This window comes from Carassius carassius, chromosome 40 (assembly GCF_963082965.1).
Source record: "Carassius carassius chromosome 40, fCarCar2.1, whole genome shotgun sequence".
Classification (NCBI taxonomy): Eukaryota; Metazoa; Chordata; class Actinopteri; order Cypriniformes; family Cyprinidae; genus Carassius; species Carassius carassius.
This window is the reverse complement of record NC_081794.1, coordinates 27,252,287-27,275,733: the sequence shown is the minus strand read 5'-3', so window position 1 is coordinate 27,275,733 and position 23,447 is coordinate 27,252,287. Positions and strand designations below refer to the sequence as shown.

Genomic DNA, 23,447 nt, shown 5'->3' with positions numbered 1-23,447 from the left:
TGTGGTTGATTTAAGACTCGTGGTGTTTCATGAATTGGTCTATTGTGTGTGTAGAAGCAGCAGACCTGTGTGACGTCTCTTATAGCTGCCCAACAGAGCTATTGTTCCTTCTACACGTCATTCTGATTAGCATACCATGCACTGTCTCACCAGCAGCAGCTTTAATTAAGGAGGTCTTTTCTTGAGAAAATGTATTTAATGTATAATGTATTTACTAATTTGTTTACATATTTTATTGTAATGTATTCAACTTTATATGAATTTGTTTGCTTAATTATTGTTCACATAATGTTTCTTTCTTTCTTTCTTTCTTTACAAAATTTTTACAAATATTAGTCATTATTTATATAAATTTATTTACATAATATAAATTTTAAATTATATTTATTTTAATAGCTAGTTTATTTGATCAATATTCAATTAAATAAATGTAATTACATTTTAGGTAATCTATTTCATGGTGTCTTTATAAAGTTTAATTTGCATTAGTCTTAAAGAAATCTTAATTTTTCTAAACTTTTTTTTTAAAATTTTTTATTAGTTTTTTTTACTTGTTTATGCAATGTTTATTTTATTTTTATTAATATATTTTTAATTAGTCACTCATATTACTTAATTTATTTATTAAGGTATAAAAGGTTTAGTTATAATATTTTATCAATTTAATTTTTTATTATTATTTCGAAACTAATAGTAACTTTTCATCCTTCCCTTAAAATTTACAAATTACAAAATTACTATTTAAAGCTGCCAAAAAAGTTATCTGAAGTCTTCTGTCATGTCATAGTTTGAGTCAACAGTCTGAAGAACAGTGAATAACAAATTGCAGTTATATTGTGCAGTACATTGCATTATATTAAGCCATACAAGTCTTAAAGGGTTCGTTCATCCAAAAATGAAAATTAGCCTGTTATTTACTCACCCTCAAGCCATCCTATGTGTATATGACTTTCTTCTTTCAGACAAATCCAGTCGGAGATGTATATAACAAATTGTCCTGGCACTTCTATGCTCTGTCATTGCAGTTAGCAGCTGTTTCTGTTCAACAGTCCAAAACACGTTAAATAAAGTGCGTGCATCCATAATAAAACATGCTTCACATGGCTCCGGGGGGTGAATTATGGCCTGCTGTAGCGAATCCATGCATTTTTGTCCGAAAAATATCCATCTTTTAAATGTGATAACCACTTTTCTGTCATTCCACCATTTGTGATACACTAAAGCAGTTGCGTGATTAGTGACGAACATGGAGGGAGAACAAAACTACTTCATGTTACTTCTATGGTGTGTTTTTCCAGTGCTGGATGTTAGTTGATAGTTGTCATCACTACTGGTTTGGAACAAGGGTGAGCAAATTACAGAATGATTGTAGCCTTTTAAAATGAGCGGCTGGATCTATTATGAGATTGATTCGGTCATCGTTTTATTGTGTGCTGGCCTGAAATGAACACATTGTTGTGCACTGAACAACAATAGCTGATGACTCAGGGCTTTAGAGCGAATCATCTAAATGTGAGCTTTACCTCAGCGCTTGCACAAAAGAGCAGCAGTTTGCACAAATTTGCTGTTGAGACTGATATTCATCTAGTTAGAAAAGACCAGGAGGAATAACGGTCTCGTTATGTGTGAAATATCGATCAGGGATTCTGTTTGTGAGCATTTGGGTCAGGATTTTCAGTTTTTAAAGAGGCTCTTGACGATGTCTGAGGGCTTTTAAGAAGTGTTTGGCCTCCAGAGCCTTTGTTGCCGCTGCTGCTTTTGTCTTGGTGTTTGCGATTGTTTATGTGTTCCATGACTTCAGTTTTTTATGAATGTAAAAGAAATAAAATCAGTCTCTCGCACCATCACACGATCTATGGGCACAAACCGTAGTATGATTATGTGGCTAATTGGGTGTCTATACTTTAGAAGGAATCGATCAGAACAGCTCATGGTATTTTGAGATAATAGATGGTTTCTCCTTGTTGACTATTATTTGAGGCTATTTTCACACTTGTTTCGATTCGGCCCCTCTTCATCTCTTTTCTCGTTGTATTAGCAGTGGGTGGTATGAGCAAATTCGTGATGCATGTCATTTCACAACTACTAGTTAGAAATATATTTATTTAAATGCATCCATGTTAATGTATTTCATTTAAATTTATATCTTAAATGCAATTGGCAATTGTGTTTTTTCTATTTCTCTTCTATTATTAAAATAAAATCATCAGTTTATTATTATCAGTTTTTTTGTATTTTTATGTTTAATTTACATTGAATTATATTTAAGTGCATATTTATTTAAATCCATCTTTTTCAATTTGTTTTAGTTTCTAAATATATTTTTCAGTTCGTGTAAAGTTTTGTATTTCTTTGAATGAATCTGAATTAAATTGTATTAATTTAAATGTACCTGTTTAAATTTAATTTAATGTTAGAAATAGTTACATAGAATTTAATGTATTTTATTCTAATAATTTTATTTAATTTTAATACAGCTTTTTAAACCATATTTAATTTCATTCATTAATTCAGTTAATAAAATTTGATTGGATTGAATAAAAATACTGCATGGTTATGTTTTTCATAAAACATTTTAGTTTATTTTTCCAGAAAATATGAGTCTACTGCATTGTTTACGTTGTGTAAAATTGTTATTTGATGGTTTTACTGTAATATAGAATAATGATTATGTGAGTCTGATGTCTTCACACACACAAACTCGCTTCATTTCCTACACGTCATCTAGAATTATGCTAATTCTCCAAACAGTCTGGAGAAGTTATTTTTCATCATTAAATTTGGGACCTGTAGGAGTTCAAGTGTACTCGGCCAATTAAACTGGTGTGTTGGCATCACGGACGCCGATGATGATGATGAACGGCGTGCGTCTGACCTGCTTCAGATCGGACATGACACAAACAGTTTCCGGGTCAGGTTTCAGTGAGGGCGCTCCGTGCTGCTGCTGGATCTGTGCTCAATGAAATCAAGATAATTAGTGCAAGTTTGCCTCCTTTCAAGATTAACCTCCTGTCAGAATAATGTGGCAAGTCTAATGAAGATCTTTAGAAAAACTGCTGGACTGTGTTGAAATGTGTCTAGGTAGGGCTGGGCGATATTTGCATTTAAATAATAAAAAATAAAACAAAACTTTTCTTTTGCCCATTAAAAAAAAAAAAAAAAAAAAAAAAAAAACATTTAGATTAAACAGCTAATTTAAGCAGTTAAAAAAATCTAGACCAAGAGATCACTTACTGCTTTTTATTAAATGAATACATATGTAGGCCTATATGTAACTGAAGCAGTGCAAATTAAGTAACAGTTACAGAAAGTGCATTCTGTCAGCTTTTTAGTGCATGCAATTCACAATTTAAACTATGCAACTGGGATAAGTATTTTATTTTAATTTTTTTTTACAAGTTTTTAAGCTAAGAACTAGGGATGGAACGATAACCGGTTTTATTGATAACCGTGATAAAATGTGCTGAAGGTTAGTAATATCGTTTAAAAATGAATTATCATTAAAACCGTGTTTGATTATCGCGGTTTTAATAACTCACTATTAAATCATGTCCAGCCAGCAACAGTCTGACGCAAGCGCAGCGCACAATGTTTTTTTTGTTTTTTTTTCGAGAAGGAATGGCGAAAGTCAGTGACTTTTCTATGCTTTTCTATGCTTCTACACTTTTCATTGTAAGGAAGGAAATGCCACAGAATTTAATCTTTCTTTAAATTAAGTGCATAGAGTTGCTTGTTTTATTAGTTGTTTGTTGATTATTAAATATAAAACTTGCTGAAATGTTTTCAGTGTGAGCATCAACTATTTTTGAACACTTTCATCTCGTTTCAACAAAACCGTGATAATATTGATAATCGTGATAATTTTAGTCACTATAATCGTGATATAAAATTTTCATACCGTCCCATCCCTACTAAGAACACAAGTCTGTCAACTGTCAAAATATATAAAGATATAAATGAATACCAAAGACTTTTGCATTTTCTCTGTCTATATTATGGAAACTGGTAAACATATCAGTGAAATTCCCCAATAGTAATTCAAAATGGCCATAGCCTATGTTTCTCTATTCAAACATCAGCGGTCGAGTAAGTGCATTTATTTTGCGATCACAAACGCAAACAATACAGTTGAGATCTCACGACAGAACACAGAGCGGCTGAACGACGCTTTCATTAGATCGCTCAATTCCAGCCTGTTAGTGTTTTCAGATTATCATCGGCGGCTCTTCCGCAATGAGGAGTGAGCACGTGCGCATGGTTGCCAGATTGCTTAAAATAAGCAAACACCGGGCAGAAAATGTATCCTTGTAACAGTGGAGCACTGATTCGGAGATTTAAACTCTTGTTATCTGGCAAACGCTATCATTACAGCTCTCGTAGTAGAGGGGCGTAGAGCAGTCAGCAGTTACAGGTTCCTTTTTTGGACATTCGGCGCGTTCTTTTGGGAAAGTATGCTTGAATTTGAAATATTCGATATTCCCGATATATTCAAATTGTACATCGTCGTCAAAATTATTCCGATATTATCGCTAATATTCGATATATCGCCCAGCCCTATGTCTAGGTTATAATGAGTGTGATATGAAGGCGTTTATAAATAATCATGGACAGGTAACAGAAAAAAAGTGTTATGAATGCAGAAAGTTGGTTTGTTAATAAATGTTAATGCTGCTGTTGGAGAAAAACGCTGACGGGGTTGTTTTGTTGATCAGAAGATGTTGAGAACTGCTTGAAATATTTTGAACTTTTATTAAAGAACAAATACAGAGGAAATACAGTATTTTAGCTTAGAAGACTCGCTGAAAATAGATGCATCATACAGGCTGATTTATTTACTTGGAGAGTGGTGGTTGTGACAGACATATACAGTATGTTGGCATAAAAATGTGTTTTTGAAATGTGTATTCATATCAAAATACACAAAACATTCAAACATGGGAATCGATTCAAATGTGTGATCTCGTCAGTTTTGATTGATTTAATACCATGCAAGAAATGTCATTTGTTTGTGAAATGAATGTTTTCATGTGCATATAAATAAACTTTATTTCTTTGAACCCACAGGTGTTTTTAATATAAATGTCAGTTTGAAAACGTGTCAATTTTAAGGGATAGTTCACCCAAAAATGAAAATTCTGTAATTAATTTCTCACCCTCATGTTTTTTTCAAACCCATAACACTGTCCATCTTTGGAACACAAATTTGGAATATTTTTAATGCATTCTGCGAGCTCTCTGAGTCACACGATCAAGAAGGAGATCGGTAAAATAATCCATGTGACATCAGGGGTTCAACTGTAATTTACGAGAATACTTTTTGTGCGAAAAAAAAAAAGAAGAAAAAAAAAAGACTTGATTAAACAATTTGTCTCCTCCTGGTGTCATTTTGGAGAGTATCCACTGAATGTAAACCGTGTGTGCTGTTCTGTGTCAGCTGCACCATGCGGATGCATTTCTAATGGATACATTTTCGAATTCAAAGATTTCGAAGATATCTCATGTTTATGTCAGCATCGTTTCTGCATTCCCCATTTCTATGGCATCTCAAGCACGTCTCAAGCATGTCATATAAAACGTACATACTGTTAATACTAGTTCTGCAATATACATAAAATTTCTGCATGCTTGTTGTATTCAGATAGCATACTACTTTTGCTTCGATTGCCATATACAACCAGAACACTGCATGAAATACTGTATCCCACACATACTGTAATACAATACAATTCACTTCTCTTCGCTTACATTACCATGCTGATTATTTTTATTTTATTTTATTTTACTCCCCATTAAACAGAATGAAATTTTTTTTTTATTCATATTATTTGTTTTATTTTATTATCTACAGTTTTTTATGGTTTTGGTTAACTAAAATAACTCTGATATGCACATAATAAAGCCATATAATAGTTCTGCATCTTGCTATTTTATTTTGTTTATTATTGCATACTGTCTTGCATACTATAATTGAAATAATAGTAGGCAATATTCATTATCCTTCTAGTGAATAAGCATCTCTCATTCTCTGTCCACCCTAAATAAAATACAGAAATAGGCCTGTTTAGCGTATGTGTTAAATTTGAGATTAATTGTAGGGGCTCAGCGTGGACAAACATGACTCTGTGAAATGAATTTGAGCAGGAATCTGTGATTTCTGAATCTCTCTTCAATTGAATTTTGTTTCATCCAAGTCTAAATGAATGTGATGAGCTGCAAACCCCAATTAAACACCAGGGAAAGAAGCTCATGATGTTTTTCCTCATTCCGTTGAAAGCAGGGCATGACTTGTGCTTTAGTTACCAGTATGCACATGTTAGTGTGTGTGTGTGTAAAACACCGGTGCAGATGTTTAGTTTCAGTGTTGTTTTTCCAGCTCTAGACAGTGACATCGAGGAGGATATATTTAGTTGACTGTGGTCACACTGACAGTGTTGTTGATGTCTTGCATGTCATTATTTATGTGCAGAAGTTTGTGCAAACCAGAAACATGCTCTCAGATTTACATGACTCATTTTTGAATACAAATTGCACGCAAAAACAGCAAGAGCCTTTCCAAACTAGTTGCTTTTTGTTGTGTTGTTCAGATGGTCTCATGAGAATTTATTTGAATGTTATTTTTTGTGTGTATGTGTGTTATTTTATTGGTTCACTTGGTTAACTTAATAGAATCAGGATGCTTTATTTATTTAATATTTAAATGTGTTTTTTTTGTTTTATTGGCACAGTTGGTTAACTTGGACCCGATCCCATGTCTGTAGCATGCTAGACCCTCAATACGGCCCAGGATCCACTTGGAGGTTTATGGCTGATTCAATCAGGTGAAAACTTTAAGTTCAGTTGTTTAGAAGTAATAGTGTGTCTGTAGCACAAACGCCTCAGGGCGAGATACACCATGAAGTTTAATACTCCGGGTTCAGGGTTTGTCCAGACACCGCTAATAAACTGCAGGACGGATCAGACTTCTATAGCGACACTGAAATGTCTGGCTAAGTGAGACAATAAAATCCTTTATTACACTTCCAGACCTCAAAGAGAAGCTCTCGACCCGTTCTTTTATTATTAAACCTTCCTGGCTCTCTGAAATTGATAAAGTTTTGCTCGAGCACCTTCATTGTGTCATCCATTCTGTTAGAAATTGTTCAACCGGTCTTATTGTCTTTTGACTCCAAGCGTCTCTTTTTCTCCTCTGCTCTCTATGCTATGGGCGGCTCATGCAACCCTGCTGTAATGGCCAGTTATTTCCTGACTGGAGTTACTCCTCATCACCTGCAGTCAGATATCTGACATTATTATATCATTCCTTTTGTGTGCTTTTGACTCGGTGACTTCAATAGTGCCGCGCACATCTCATTCCCTGCCGTTATGGAGTGCTTTACAGATAACGCTCATGTGTAAGCCCTCAAGGGCAGTTTTCTGTGGAGTCTCTGCAGGTCTGATCTAAACCACGATAAGGGCCCAGTGGTTAGTTTTACTGCTTCATATTTATCTATCATTTAATCTGTATTTGATTATCACAAACTGACTGTGGTTCTGCATGCTGAGTAGCAAAAACACTGAATGGATCATATATATATATATATATAATTCTGTATTCTAGATGTGGTAACAGTGGTTAAAGCTGATCATTTTGGTTTCTAGAATCATATGAAATGTTCCTAGCGTTTCATCTCCAGCCTGTGGAGTAGATACAGGTTTGGAGTTCAGGCGAGTGACTGCAGCTGGTCTCAATGGGCACCATTCACGTCTGAAGCGTCTGCTCTCTCTCTCTCTCTCTCTCTCTCTCTCTCTCTCTCTCTCTCTCTCTCTCTCTCTCGAGGGCATCTCTAGGGGCCTGAACTTCCTGTCAGAGTCGCATACACACAGGTCTTCTCATGCTGCTCCGATCCTCTTTGTGTGTCTCCCTTCCTCTCTTCCTCTCTCTGTTTAGTCTTCTGATCCAAAGCCCAGTGAGCTGCACAACTGAACAATGTTTTATGCATAGCATGCACATGAAAGCTGTGATGAAACAATTGGCAGTGAAATAATTTTATTTTATTAATTAATTGTATTTTATTATTGATTTAGTTTCGATCTCTGTAAAATAAAGATCCTGCCTGAGTAGGTTGCTGTCTATGTAGACAGACACCGAGGTGGCTCACTTTTTTCCTCAGTTCCTCTATTTCTCGCTGCAAAGTTCTCTTATGTAATAAATAACCTATAGTGGTTGTGCATTACTGTTGTGTTTAGCCAAGCTTTGTGGTTGCATTCACAGCAGTCTGAGCTGAGCTCAAATTAACATTTGTGTGTTTATGTGTGCGTTTGTGCGTGTGAGAAAAGACTCAGAGAGATGTCATGTGGTACAGTGTTCTTCCTACTAAGATAAGAGCATCACTGTGGTGGTTTGTGGCTCATATGCACATTAGGGACATATTCTCAACCATTTCCTTTTCCTCCTTTCTCTAGGCATTGCTCTGCGCTCCTATAGAGGAAGTGTCTGACTCTCCATGTATTGGTTGTTGTGTAATTGGATTGGCTTCTTGTGGGACTATCAGAATGGCAGCAGATGGGATTTGATGTGAGGATCTGGTTGTTTGGAGCGTGTGCAGATGAGCCGAAGCTTTGCTGGCTCATGGCTTTTTCAAGTTTGTCTGACTTAGTTGGGATGCCATGCCACCTTATGTATAGTCTGTAGAAATGTTCAATATGTATACAGGAATTAATGTGCTGTTAGTTGGAGAGAAATGTATGCGTTCAGTACATACATTATTAAAAGTCATGCTGTTCATTACCATAACTTCTATGAGAGTTTTACACAAAACGGTAATATTGTGAAATTTTATTTCTATTAAAAACAGCTGTTTTCTATTTCAGTATTTTGCAAACTGTAATTTATTCCTGTGATCAAAGCTGAATTTCCAGTCTTCAGAGTCGCATGATCTTCAGAAATCATTCTAATATACTGATTTACTGCTCAAGAAACATTTGTACACACACACACACACACACACACAAAAATAAAAACGTGTGTAGTGTAATGGAAATTAAAAATATTAGAAATAATATAAGGAAATATAATAAAATTAGACAATTAGAAACGACAACAGTAATAATTAATACTAAAAGTTTTAAAACTTAAAAATGAATGTAAATTAGAAATGAGGTTCGGGAGGAGCACGTGCAGCACACCACCCCTTCTCCACACTTCTAGTCCTAAACCACTTACATAGGGGGGAGTACTCTGGGTTCGGGCCGAACTCCGAGCTCAGAGCCCTCCCTCCGGACAGCACACCAAATACGCATTAAACTTTACCCCCTTAATTGTATGTAAGTGTGAACTCGTGAAATGTGTATAAGAAGTAAAAGCTCATAAAAATCACAAAAATAAAAATGGCTTAAATGAAAATGCAATTCATTTAAATATAGGCTAATTCAAAATATAAATAAATACTATAGTAATATTTTTCTTGCAGGCACACAACACGTTTCTCAGACTCACCATCTGAAAGGACATTCACTGAAATGTTTTTGTCATGATGTGCTGCTGCAGAGCTGTTCAGTTCAGTATCAGAGAGAGAGATTACAGAGAGAAATGGCTGCTTTGTGTTTCTCTCTGTGTGTGTGTGTGAGAATGGTTAGAAAAGGCCCACGGTGAGACTGTTGTGTAATTACACTCTCTCTCTCTCTCTCTCACTGTGAGTCAGCTGAGAGAAACAGCATGTGTGTGTGGTGTGTGAGGATGAAGGTGAGAGTGTGACAGAGACAGAAATAGAGACAGTAATTAACCCTCACAGGTCTTGCTCTCTGCTCGTCCTCTGCTGTCTGTCTGTCCTGGGGTCATCTGGCCGTTCAGGTCGCTCGACTTATGGAGTGTCTGTCTGTTTACTAAAGGCATCACACACTTCCTGAAGGAAATACCAGTGTTTGCAGGGCTGCAATGACTGTTAAGATGAATATGGATGGCGATTTTTGCTGCCAAGCCCCTAAAATATAAGAAAAGATAACATTTAAAGTAATTCAAGTAGTTATTTACTGAAAATCGTGATCTAAAACATTCAAACACTATTCATTGTCATGATCTTTTGGGTGTTTATACGTGTCGTACTGGAGGCGGTGTTTATTGCTGAGCTTCTATTGTTTTTTGTTTGGTTAGTTAATGCATTCCTGGATCATCTATAACTCTCTCTCTCCCTCAAACACACACACACACACACACACACACACACCAAGTAGAAATTGATGCCATGTGTCTCACTGCAGTGTTTTGTGTTTTCTGTCTGCAGCAATCTATAACTATGACACACGCAGTGATGAAGAGCTGTCCTTACAGATCGGAGACACTGTACACATTCTGGAGACTTACGAAGGTGACACACACACACACACACACACACACACACACTGATCCTTATGTTGCAACTAAATGTGACAGCAAAGCATTCATATGAAATGATGATTATTGATAATAAGCTCAACCATTTAAACTTCAAGGCTATTTTAAGAAAACATATGGGGAAAATATCAGTAACTACAAAGTATTCTCTCATTTTCTTTTGGTCTCCTTTAATTTTACTTTTTTATCTTCATTTTATATATTTTTTTATTATTTTACTTTTACTTTATTTTGAAGCATTTTATTGTATTTAATGTGGGATGTCCCTCTTTATTTTTTTGTTGTTTACATCATGTTTATACCTTGAAAATTACAAAATCGCACACATTTTGGTATGAGAGTTGCAAAAATCGTAAACTTAATTTACAATAAATCACTTAAGTCATCTTAAATCAGCTCTTACACTTCTATCATTTAAAAATGACATTACATTAAATTAAATTATTTAAAAAACAAAATATCAATAACTACAAACCAAAATTTGGTCCAGGATTGGTGAATGATTGGTAAACAGTTTCCAGATTTTGTTTACCGGATTTATGATCCACAACTGACCAATGTTTTATCTGTAATATGCAATGAAAGTTGTAACACACATTGACAGTGAAAATATTCTACATTATACCTTGTTTTAGGCAGCATCACCTGCATTTTTATTTTATTTTTCGTTTAATTTCATTTCCTGTGGGTTGTCAGTCTTTATTTTTGGATGTTTACTTCATTTAGTCCTTGAAAATTACAAAGTCACGCAATATATTTTGAAATTGTATTTCCATTTGAGAGTTGCAAAAATCGCAATTATTTGCTGAGGAAGGAAAAAAAACATACTTCTACTCTTTATTTTATTATTAACACACTCTATTTAGTAACCCATTTATGTCAAGTCCTTTGTGTTGCTCATTCATTTCACCTCATGTGACCTCTCACCTTTTGAGGACACAGATATGTCATCATCAGTCTCTGCCGATCTCAATAACGCACACTTCAGTGTTGAATGATTTGTTTGTACCCTGCAGACATGCCCACCGCCTCACTTCACACCTCCAGGAGATTTATGAAACATGTCTTTTATAATCTCAGAATATTGTTTTGTGATTGTGCTATAGGGACACAGTGGCGTTTCTTTGTAATATAATTGTTGGTATTTCCGTCTGACTGCTGTGATATTTCTTTCTCTTCTCAGGATGGTATCGAGGGTATCGCCTGAGGAGGAAATCGAAGAAGGTGAGTTAGTGTATGAAACGCTTCCTGACTACAGTTGGCTTTCTTGTTTAATACAACCATTCAGCAGGCCTCAGCTGGAATTTTTCCATTGTTTCATGTCTTCTGATGTTTTCCTGTATGTCCAGGGAGTGTTTCCGGCTTGCTACATACATCTGAAAGAGGCCACGGTTGAAGGCAGCGGGTCAGTATGTCCATTCATGTTCCTAAAAAATTGCAATTTGCTGATGGGAAAGAAAGCGTTAGCAACATCTTAGCAGACATTACTGAAGCTCTTTAATGAAACCAACTTGTTTTGGCCAGATTACAAAGCCTTCACGGAGAAGGCAATCCAAGGATTTGTTGTGACGAACTCAGTGGGAAAAATGTTGACTATAAATCAGCTTCAGTTTCATTCTGTACTCAAAAGCATCAAAACTAGATATAGTTTAGTTATTTTGTCTAATTAAAAATTGATTAATTCCCAGTGCAGATTTAGAGTATTGTGACATTAGCTTATAATATTTTTTTATTTTCTTGTTTATTTTATATACGTTAATTAAATTATTTATTTTATTTATTTTTATATAATATTATTTTTTTATTTTATATTTTATTTATAGAATTTGTTTTAGATTTTCATTTCTAGATTTATTGAATTTTTTTTTAAATTTTATTTATAACTGTCTATTTTTGTTTGTTTAATGTTGCGAAAAATGGCACAATTTAAATTTTTTAGCAACTAATGCAGTAAATGTGCATTTTACATGAGGTTTGCCATGTTTTGCATATTTAATATTTATATAATATTAAATGTATCCTTGACATTTTCTGAAAGTTAAGTACCACCTCTTAATGATCATCTGCTGAGAAAAGATTTCATTATTTTTAAGAGTTTGGCACTCTATTTAGCACCCTAATCATTAAGTGACGTGACATTCAGCCAAGTATGGTGACCCATACTCAGAATTTGTGCTCTGCATTTAACCCATCCGAAGTGCACACACACAGAGCAGTGAACACACACACACACACTGTGAGCACACACCTGGAGCAGTGGGCAGCCATTTATGCTGCGGCGCCCGGGGAGCAGTTGGGGGTTCGATGCCTTGCTCAAGGGCACCTAAGTCATGGTATTGAAGGTGGAGAGAGAACTGTACATGCACTCCCCCCACCCACAATTCCTGCCGGCCCGGGACTCGAACTCACAACCTTTCGATTGGGAGTCTGACTCTCTAACCATTAGGCCACGACTTCCCCGATTAATCATGTAAAGGCCCACAGACTCCCTGTTCCCCCTCCATTTCTGTCACATCTCACAATTTTCAGACCTTTAAACACCGGTATTTCCTTATCTGTCTATGTGAGTCTTTACAATGGTTAGGATGCTGTTTTTGATGGCAGTTCCCTATGTAGGCAGCTCACTATGTTTTTGAACACCTGCATTAAACTTTACACTCCTTTGCTGCATCAGAAGATCCTGTTACGTCTGTTATTGGTCTGATTATATCAGCTTTGGTCCAGCCACAGTATACTTCCCATAGACATCTTACTAAAACAAGTTAGCGCTCCAGCACCCCATTGCTGGCCTAATGGGAGATTTTAGAGTCTAAAATGGGTTTTCAAGCATGGATCAGGAATATAATACGCATGAGTGAGTGCTGGTTTGGTGTGAGTGTGTGAGAGTAATTGGAATCGTGAGCAAAGCCCAGCTCAGATATGATAAGCGCTGTTTTGATGACTGATGCTGGTAATTAGTTTTCATTGGCATGACTCTGGGTCCTCAGGAGCCTGTAGTAAGCAGGAATTACTGACACGGATGCAGTTAAACAGCCTATTGTTTCCACACAAGTGATATTTTTGGAACACTCCTTCACTGTTTTGCGCTCGATCACTGTTCTTTTAGACAAAAGGAGACGGTCATTCCTACCGAGCTTCCGCTGGTTCATGAGGTCACAACTACGCTGCGAGAATGGGCGGCAATATGGAGGGACCTGTATGTGGTAAGCTTGCGTTTATTCCAAATTTTAGTATAGTCTCTCAAAAGTTGCATATTCTTCCTCTGCACACTTAAAAGTATGCATAAGTAGATGAAAAAGCATGCATTAGGACGCAGAAGATATCAGCGACATTATCAAACTGACACTGTCAGCATGAGATCATCAAGAGATTTTTAAAATCCCAAATCTTCAGTTTTTAATTGATCATTTGTTTATTTTGATAATTTATGATATTTGATGTAAGTATATTTACACCCCAAAGAAATTGATAAATATAATAATTATAAAAAATATAAAAATAATAAAATAAAATTTATAAATAATAAAGAAAAAAAATATGTATAAAAATTGGGCATTAAACATTTTAAGGCCGGTTTTTATGTTTTAACCAAGACAAAACTCTATTGAGTGATTGGTTAACTTGGGCAAAATCTAAGGCCCAATAAACCATTCTGATATATATTTATTAATTTTTATATTATATTATATTATATTATATTATATTATATTATATTATATTATATTATATTATATTATATTATATTATATTATATTATATTATATTATATTATATTATATTATATTATATTATCATTTATTTTATATATCATTTATTTTATATATAATTTTTGTCTTGTTTTATTTTATCTTTTGTTCATTTTATCTTTGTTTTCTTTCTTATCCTATTTTATATTCTTTATCTAATTTTATTTAGGTCTCTCTTATTTTTCTTTTTCTAAAATAAATATGTAAATTGTGTCTTTTTATTTATTTTTACTTAATTATTATATTTTTTTTTTACTTAATGTTTATTCCTTGAACACAAATCATAAATCAATTAAACTGAACATCAATCTGTTTTTCACCATAAAAATATTCTTGTATGCTGACATGGTGCAAACACACACACACAATTAAAAAAGTTTGTTCTATAAAATATGCATGTGTAGAATGAATGCAATCCAGCCCTGCTGGTTTTGTCATTCGACCTGTCAGTTGCATCACATCTCCACTACTTATAAATCTTTTCCCATCACTGATACTAAAGTGTCTATCAGATGCACACTTCAAAATCCTTTTTTTTTCTGGCAACTTTTTATGAATACAACTAATTTGGACATCCCACTTAATTTACACTGCTTTTTGCATAGTAATATATTAGGAAAATAGACATCACAGGCTTAACAACAGTGTTTGGATGACAACACATCACAGTGACACTCTTCTGCTGAGACGCATTGTGATTTTCTCTAATAAATCTCATCCTTTTCACCCGCGGGCAAGATGTTTAAAAAAGCTTCTGATGTGATATACGAATTAAAAATTAAAGTTAGTTTTCAAACCTTTTTGAAAAGCATCTCATTGACAGTTTATAAACTCTTTTAATTGCTTTAGCAAGCAATATGACACTCTGGGGGTGTTTGTCTACAGTGATTAAGAGCATCGTGCCTTTATGCACCAGCATGCGCTTTGACGAATTAATCAACACACATTGCAGGGTTTTAACCAGACTTTGTTTCCAACAGGGCGACAAGCGTGAGATGTTCAACACGGTCCGAGACATGATCTACGACTTGATTGAGTGGCGCTCCCAGATCCTGTCCGGCACGCTCCCGCAGGACGAGATGTCTGAGCTCAAACAGAAAGTCACCTCTAAGATGGACTACGGGAACAAGTATGAACACACACACACACACACACACACTGCTGACTCGTGCTGATCGGGTCGTGCTGGAGCAGAGAGAGCGTGAGCTGGAAGTCACGACTGCAGTCCGTTACATAAAATCAGACTTTTAATGAAAGCGTTTATTACTCTTCATTTTTATTCAGGGTCTGTTTTTGCAGTGATGGGTCATTGTGAAAAGACTTGTTTTAATCAGTGGTGTGTTACATTTCTTAACCCTCAGTATAAAATCGTGATGCTAATATTATAAACAAGTAGACTTGCATTGAAGGACTAGTAAGAACTATATGCCCAGAACACTCCACAACAAGCATTATAGATAATCATCAGATAACTAAAAAACAAACAATTAAAGAGTTAGTTCACAAAAAAAAAATTGCTGTTAATTAACTCGCTCTCAGGCCAACAAGATGTAGGTGACTGTTTTTTTTTTCCTCAGTATGAAGCGAAACTATCTGTGTGTACCAGAAACTATATATATATATATATATATATATACACAGTACAGACCAAAAATTTGGAAACATTACTATTTTTAATGTTTTTGAAAGAAGTTTCTTCTGCTCATCAAGCCTGCATTTATTTGATCAAAAATACATAATTTTTTTAAATATTGTGATATATTATTACAATTTAAAATTATTGTTTTTAAATGTATTATACTTTAAATGATCATTTATTTCTGTGATGCAAAGCTGAATTTTTAGGATCATTATCACATGATCCTGTAGAAATCATTCTAATATGATGATTCATTATCAAAGTTGGAAACAGTTCTGCTGCTTAATATTTTTTCAGAACATGTGATACTTTTTAGGATACTTTGATGAATAAAAAGTAAAAATAAAAAAAAAGAAGCTATGTTTTTAAAATATAAATATTTTGTAATGTTTAAATTACAGACTTTTTTCCCACTCTTTAAACACATTCAAGACCATCCAGACCATTCAAGTTTCTTCTAAACACTAATTTCTGGAGTGTTTCAGTGTTCCTGTTAACGTTAGCTGTGGGAGGAAGTGAGTATGCAGATGAGACGATAGAACCGCTTAGGTGAAAAAGTTACTAGTGATTCACATGTACAACTCTCAGTTCTCAGTTCACGTCTCTGTCTTTGTCAACTTTAAGTGAAAGGTTTTTTAATTTTGTTTCGATACAAATCCAGAATGCCCTTAGTAACCACATAGCAACATGCTGAAACCACTGATAACACTAAGTGCTACTCACATTTATTGAAAATCAGTTAATTCCGTCTTATTCTTTTTCTGTTATGCTCATTTTCACGTTCATTTAGTAGAGAATGTCCAAATAAATCTATGCATTTGGATTAGTCGAACACAGATCTTCATCTTTTTCAGCCATCTGTGTTTTAAAGCGTCTCCTACACTGTTTTTGTGTGTGTGTTTGCCAGGTATTTAGACCTGGATCTGGTGGTGAGAGATAAAGATGGGAATATTCTGGATCCTGACCTGACCAGCACTATCAGTCTGTTCCGAGCGCATGAAACCGCGTCCAAGCAGATTGAAGCTCGCATCCAAGAGGAGAAGGTAATCCATATTAGACTGTTTTCATCCATTACGCCACTTTTTTTTTTGTTTTTTTTCGGATGCATGCGCTTCATTTGGATTGTGATATTTGGATGTGTTTGGTGAATGTGCAAGGCCTGAGAGGCGACGGCACATTCACATCAGCTCTTTGCTTTGCAGTGTTTTTCTCATCACCTCTCGCTTTGATGTTTAATAAACACCTTGAATGTGAACTGTTACTTCATATTTATATTTGGACGTGACTATCTTGTGAAGCACAACCACTAAACCACATGAAAAGTCCCTGACCACAGCTCTGAAACACCATCACTGACGTGTGAGAGGCTGCACGGGAACAGAGAGTGTGGGAGCCAACCATCTCACTTCCCATCTTTGCTGTGAGGCTCAATGCAACAAACGGATGGTGATATAGCGTAAAAAAAAACACATTTACAGTACAGACCAAAAGTTTGGAAACATTACTATTTTTAATGTTTTTGAAAGAAGTTTCTTCTGCTCATCAAGCCTGCATTTATTTGATCAAAAATACAGAAAAAAACAGTAATATTGTGATATATTATTACAATTTAAAATAAGTGTTTTTAAATTTATTATACTTTAAATTATCATTTATTTCTGTGATGCAAAGCTGAATTTTTAGGATCATTATCACATGATCCTGTAGAAATCATTCTAATATGATGATTCATTATCAAAGTTGGAAACAGTTCTGCTGCTTAATATTTTTTCAGAACATGTGATACTTTTTTAGGATACTTTGATGAATAATAAAAAAAAAAAGCTATGTTTTTAAAATAAAAATATTTTGTAATAACAATATACACTACTGGTCAGTCATTTGGGGTCAGTAATTTTTCTTTTTTCTTTTTTTTTTAAATTAAATCAATACTTTTATTCAGCAAGAATGTGTTAAATTGGTAAAAAGTGATAGTAAAGAAAATATATTATTAGAATATATATTATTATAATTTTTTATTTTGAATAAATGCAGTTCTTTTTAACCTTTTATTGATCAAATATATTAGACAGCAGAACTGTTTCAACACTCATAATAAATCAGATTATTAGAATGATTTCTAAATGATCATGTGATCGACTGATGTTACATGTGACACTGAAGCTGGAGTAATGATGCTGAAAATTCAGCTTTGCATCACAGGAATAAATTATTTTTTTTAAAGTATATTCAAATAGAAAACAGTTGTTTTAAGTTGTAATAATATTTCACAATATTACTGTTTTTTTCTGTATTTTTGATCAAATAAATGCAGGCTTGATGAGCAGAAGAAACTTCTTTCAAAAACATTAAAAATAGTAATGTTTCCAAACTTTTGGTCTGTACTGTATATTACAAGCATCAATGTGTATTTGTCCCCTCCAATAAAAACATCCATTGCTTACAATATATATTTATAATTTTTCTATATATACTTATGTTTTTATATTTATATATAATGCTAAAAAATCTCCCAGACAAATCCTACAGAATATTAACGTTCCTTAATTTAATATCGTCAACAAAATCATTTCAGATATATTGTAAATGTACGATAAAGTTTTATGAAGGTCAGGGCTTCTTTAGACTGAACTGTGTTCATATAAACCCTCAAACATGCTTCTTCTGTAGGAGGTGAATATCTCTGTCCTCAGTGTCTCTCTGAACCAGTTGGGCTTTTAGATGAGTCAGGTGCTTCCCTTGATGCTACGAGACAGAAGTTTTCATTTAACATCCTAATAGGTCAAAGAAGCTCTTCACAGAACGATGAAAGTTCTGTCTCATGTTGTAGCAAACAAAGGGAAAGTCTGAAAATACAACAGCACTGCTGTCCTGTCTTTCCCAGGTGACCCTGCCCAGATGTTCACTGTCCTTGAGTCTCTTTCAGCAGATACAGATAGTGTATAATCTGATATAGATTCTTTGAGAGCGCCTGTGTCGTGTGATTAGTCTTGCTGACTTTAAGACTCGCATTTGAAAGACTAACTATGTGCACAGATGCCATCATTTTCATGTTTTTGGTTTTCAGTCTCAGAAGCAGAACTTGGATTTGAGCAGGCAGGCCAAGTTTGCCTCCACACCCTCGTTCGCCCTGTTTGTCACGCTCAAAAATGTCGTGTGCAAAATCGGAGAAGATGCAGAAGTGCTGATGTCACTATATGACCCGATCGAGTCCAAGTTCATCAGGTCAGTGCACAAACATTTTTTATTTTATTATATTTTAGTTTTTTATTTTACTTTATATACATTTTTTAATTTTATTATTGTTACTAATTATTCTAAATATTATATTTTTAATATTTAATTAATTTTTTTTTTATTTTTATAATTTGGCAATAGTTTGACCCACATTTGGGAGCTTCAGTGTCCAGTAACCATGATGTTTCACATCCTCAGCAGTAAATCAACCACAGCATTTGTACCATGCACACAAAGTAAATGATCATGTTGTTATAAGTGTGTCATTTACATTTTCATTAGCATTTATGCATTTATCAAATGCTTTTCTATCTAAAGGGGCTTTCTAGTGCATTTAAGCTGTACATTTATCAGTACATGTGTTCATCAGGAATGAAATTGCTACTATGCTGCGAAAATAATCTTAAAATCTATATATTTTTGATATTCTTGCAGTGAAAACTATCTTGTGCGCTGGTCCAGCTCAGGTTTGGTGAAAGACATCGATCAGCTCCATAACCTGCGTGCCGTATTCACTGTATGTATTATTTTGGGCTTTACTTTTGACACTATTTATTCTGGATTATCATGAAGAGATTGAGAAATGCTGAAATCTTTAAGAGCAGCACAGCTGACAACTACTTTATAATCTGAAACCGAAATCCAACTACATAAATGATTGATTTGGAACTCTACATAGGTGTTAACGCAGCATTTATTTATTTTAAAATATAAATGTATATGTATGTATGTATATGTATATGTATATGTATATGTATATGTATATATATATGTATGTATGTATATATGTATGTATGTATATATGTATGCATGTATGTATATATGTATATATGTATATATGTATGTGTATATATATATGTATGCATGTATATATATATATATATATATATATATATATATATATATATATATATATATGTGTGTGTGTGTGTGTGTGTGTGTGTGTGTGTGTGTTTGTATATATATATTTTATTATTATTATTAATTTTTTTTTTTTTTGCTGCTAAAGTTAATATTTATTTTTATTTCAGTTTTAGTTTTGGCTCTGTTTTAGTTCTTGTTATTCCAGGTTAGTTGTTTAAGTGCTTTCTCTTATTTCAGTCAGTTTCACAGGCAACATTTCTAATAGTTATAAGATTTTATTTCAGCTTTATTTTAATGAACAGCAATGTTTTTAAAAGTTTTAGTTAGCGATAACAGCCCTGTTCTCTGCTAAAGATGCATTCGATGCTGTTAAAACTTGGTTGCCTGATAATGAGATGATTTAAGTTGTATCTAGGTGGTCAGCTAACAAACCGCTAGGCCATTTGAAACCCTTCACAAGCACAACCTAATTGTTTGATTTGAACACTCAAATATTTCCGCTTGTTCTTGGAAATGCAAATGACTCGTTTACTGCTCGATTCCGTTAGTCTGTTCCCGTCTTTCGCATTGTTCCTTAATGAGTAATCACGGTATTATTGGGTGACATTTTAATTTGTGTTCATCAGTCGTGTTGCTGAATTGGTAATTAAAGTGTTGGAGAAAGCAGTATCATTATTAAAGCTGTAAAGGGTAACGAGCTAACGGTCGTTAGAGGAGGAAGCTCTTCGGAGACACCTTCTGGTTTGCATTGTTGCACGTATTGTGTGCATCCATGTACGTGCGTCGGCGTCTGCATGTAATTAAACACTGAATAAACAGTTATCTGTGCAGGGAAAGACGTTTAACAAACATGAAATCATATTGAAGTGCTTGTGTTTCACTGTTATCAAGCATGTTTGTTTGTTTTTAATTGCATGATTTTAGTGTATTTGCATGTGCATAATCTATAATTATAGAGCATATGCATCGGTTTGTTTGTGTGTAAGTGCTTGTTTGCACCCACACGTTCTCATTTGCTAGAGGTCATTTTTTTAATAGATGCTGGGCTATGAGGGTCCGTTTGTTTTCCCAGAATCCGCTACTCTATGCACAAACGCCCAGCAGGGAATGAGTTATTGCCCCCAATCAAACACCGTCCAAGCAATTTGCCCTTCACCTGGACTGCATGCTAACAGTCTGTGCACACCGAACCATTCCATGCATCAGTCGTCGCCTTCCCGGTTAGTTGCTCAACAAACGAGTTTGAGTTTAACTAGATGGTTGTAGGCAGAAACACCTGGTGCATGGCCAATAGCACTTTGGGTCTCAACATAATATGGGCTATTTGAGTACATGATTGTGCATTACTGTCTCACTTGTTTGTTTGTGTGTGTCTCTCCAGGATCTGGGGAGTGAAGACCTGAAGAGGGAGAAAATCAGCTTTGTTTGTCAGATCGTTCGAGTGGGCCGCATGGAGCTCAGAGATAACAACACTAAGAAGTTAACATCTGGCCTCCGCAGACCCTTCGGCGTGGCAGGTAGAGCCTCGCACATAACACTTGATGCACACTTCCTGGAAACCATAGTGTCCATCAAAATACCAATATTATTATTATTCGTTTTATTTGTTACTACTAAGAACCTATAAGAATGAGATGTTTTTATTGGATATAATGAAAAAACATTCTGAGTAAGTTTGTTTTTATCTTTATTTTGCTTATTTTGAATATATATATATATATATATATATATATATACACATATTTTTTTTTTTTATAGCATTGTTATATTTGATTTCATTTCATTATTAAAATAAGAAAAAGACCCTTAAGTTTGACACTCAGCTTTCATTGTAAATACAATAGAATAAAATAAATCAACAAAAACAAACTGAATATCTGAGTTTAGTAAATAGGTTAAATTTAATTTTATATATATATATATCGTTGTGATTAATTCGGGTAGCAGGTGTTTTGTCTTGATCCGTATTTGTATTTTTTTCTGGTTTATTTGAGCGATTGCATACACCTTCAAATACAATCAATTGTTCGAGCCTTGTATGAAATCAACTTGAATAATATATTGCATATAAGCTGTGCTATGTACAGTACAGAAGTTGACACAACAATCTCTCTGCATTCATAAATTTATAATGCATTTAAAACAAACCTGGCCTTTTTGCACTGATTTTGTGTGCCTGGAGTTAAATATTGTTATATTACATCTACAATCACAGTATGTGTTATAGAAGCCTTGATCTGGGTGGAGTGAAGTGACCCTAACATTTGTGTCTCCTATTGCCATTATTACTGTTGCCGATCACAGATGCTTCGGTTGATTATTGTGCAGTGTGTTTCTCACAGTTTGTTGAGCACAGAGTGTTTCTCATTCTTCTGTTTGATGGAAAAAGAAAAAATCTGTTCTGCTGTTGTAAATAAATAAATAAGGCTGAACAGGAGCAGCAAACATCAAACGGGTTTTGAAGTGGGAAAGCATCTCTCTCTCTCTCTCTCTCTCTCTCTGTCTCTCTCTCTCTCTCTCTCTCTCTCTCTCTCCCTATCTCCCCCCCCCTCTCTCTCGCTCTCTTTCCCCCCCCCCCTCTCTCTCTCTCTGTCTCTCTCTCTCTCTCTCTCTCTCTCTCTCTCCCTATCTCTCCCCCTCTCTCTCTCTCTTTCTACCCCACCCCCTCTCTCTCTGTCTCTCTCTCTCTCCCTATCTCCCCCCCCCCTCTCTCTCTCTGTCTCTCTCTCTCTCTCTCCCTGTCCCCCCCCCCCCCCCCCCCCCTGCTCTCTCACTTCCGGTGTGACTGTTGGGGGTGTTGGTGTGGAGACTGATTGCGGCTCTGAGAGCGTTTGTGAAAAGCCTTACTTTATCTTTAAGCCTATATGTTTCTTTTCTTTTCGTCTTTTTTCTTTTTTGCCTTCCCCCTCGTTATTTTTTACTTAAATTAAGGATAGTTTTTCATCGTGTGCCCGAGGAGTTTTAGATGCCGGGATGGTGTTAATTCCTGGGCAAACGTCACCTAATCTATCACTCCGGAATGGGTGCAGGTGTGTACAAGAGCCCGGTGTGACAATAGAGGAACTACTTGTAGTTGTTGGAGAAAAAGTAGGTTTTGAAAATATATAGTTTCAGCTTCACGCATGAACAAAGTGGTTGTGGTTTTTTTGAGATCTGAAACGCTAATAAATCAGCTGACTGTGAGCGGAATATGGGTAAAGGAAATGTTTGTCCCGATTAACCCATTATCCGCTCCAGCAACAAAAATAATGATTTCGAATGTCCCACCTTTTATTAGTAATGATGTCATAACGAAAGAGTTGCTAAGATTCGGAAAAATTGCAAGTCCAGTGAGAATGATTCCTTTAGGCTGTAAAAACATCGCGCTTAAACATGTCACGTCTTTTCGCCGCCAAGTTTTTATGTTTATTACTTCGCCGGAGCGTACTTTTGAAGTTTCGTTCCGAGTTAATCAAGGAGAGAACTCGTACATGATTTATGCAAGCACTGAAAATCTAAAGTGCTTTGACTGTGGTGACCTGGGACACAAACGTTTTACATGCCCACATAAAGATGATCAGAGGCCATCTACATCGCGTGGAGATGTTAATAA

The 23,447-nt window shown here is 35.0% G+C and overlaps 1 protein-coding gene across 2 annotated transcripts in view; it reads left to right on the top strand.

The window, feature by feature from the left end:
- dock1 (dedicator of cytokinesis 1) overlaps positions 1-23,447 on the top strand; it is a 251,029-nt gene that overhangs the window by 21,907 nt on the left and 205,675 nt on the right. For both annotated transcript variants that reach the window (XM_059532816.1, XM_059532817.1), the window contains exons 2-10: positions 10,260-10,343; positions 11,553-11,593; positions 11,719-11,774; positions 13,476-13,572; positions 15,096-15,244; positions 16,662-16,797; positions 18,822-18,979; positions 19,427-19,508; positions 21,237-21,372. In XM_059532816.1, the coding sequence (XP_059388799.1) occupies positions 10,260-10,343; positions 11,553-11,593; positions 11,719-11,774; positions 13,476-13,572; positions 15,096-15,244; positions 16,662-16,797; positions 18,822-18,979; positions 19,427-19,508; positions 21,237-21,372 (939 nt within the window). The remainder of the gene's footprint in view (positions 1-10,259; positions 10,344-11,552; positions 11,594-11,718; positions 11,775-13,475; positions 13,573-15,095; positions 15,245-16,661; positions 16,798-18,821; positions 18,980-19,426; positions 19,509-21,236; positions 21,373-23,447) is intronic.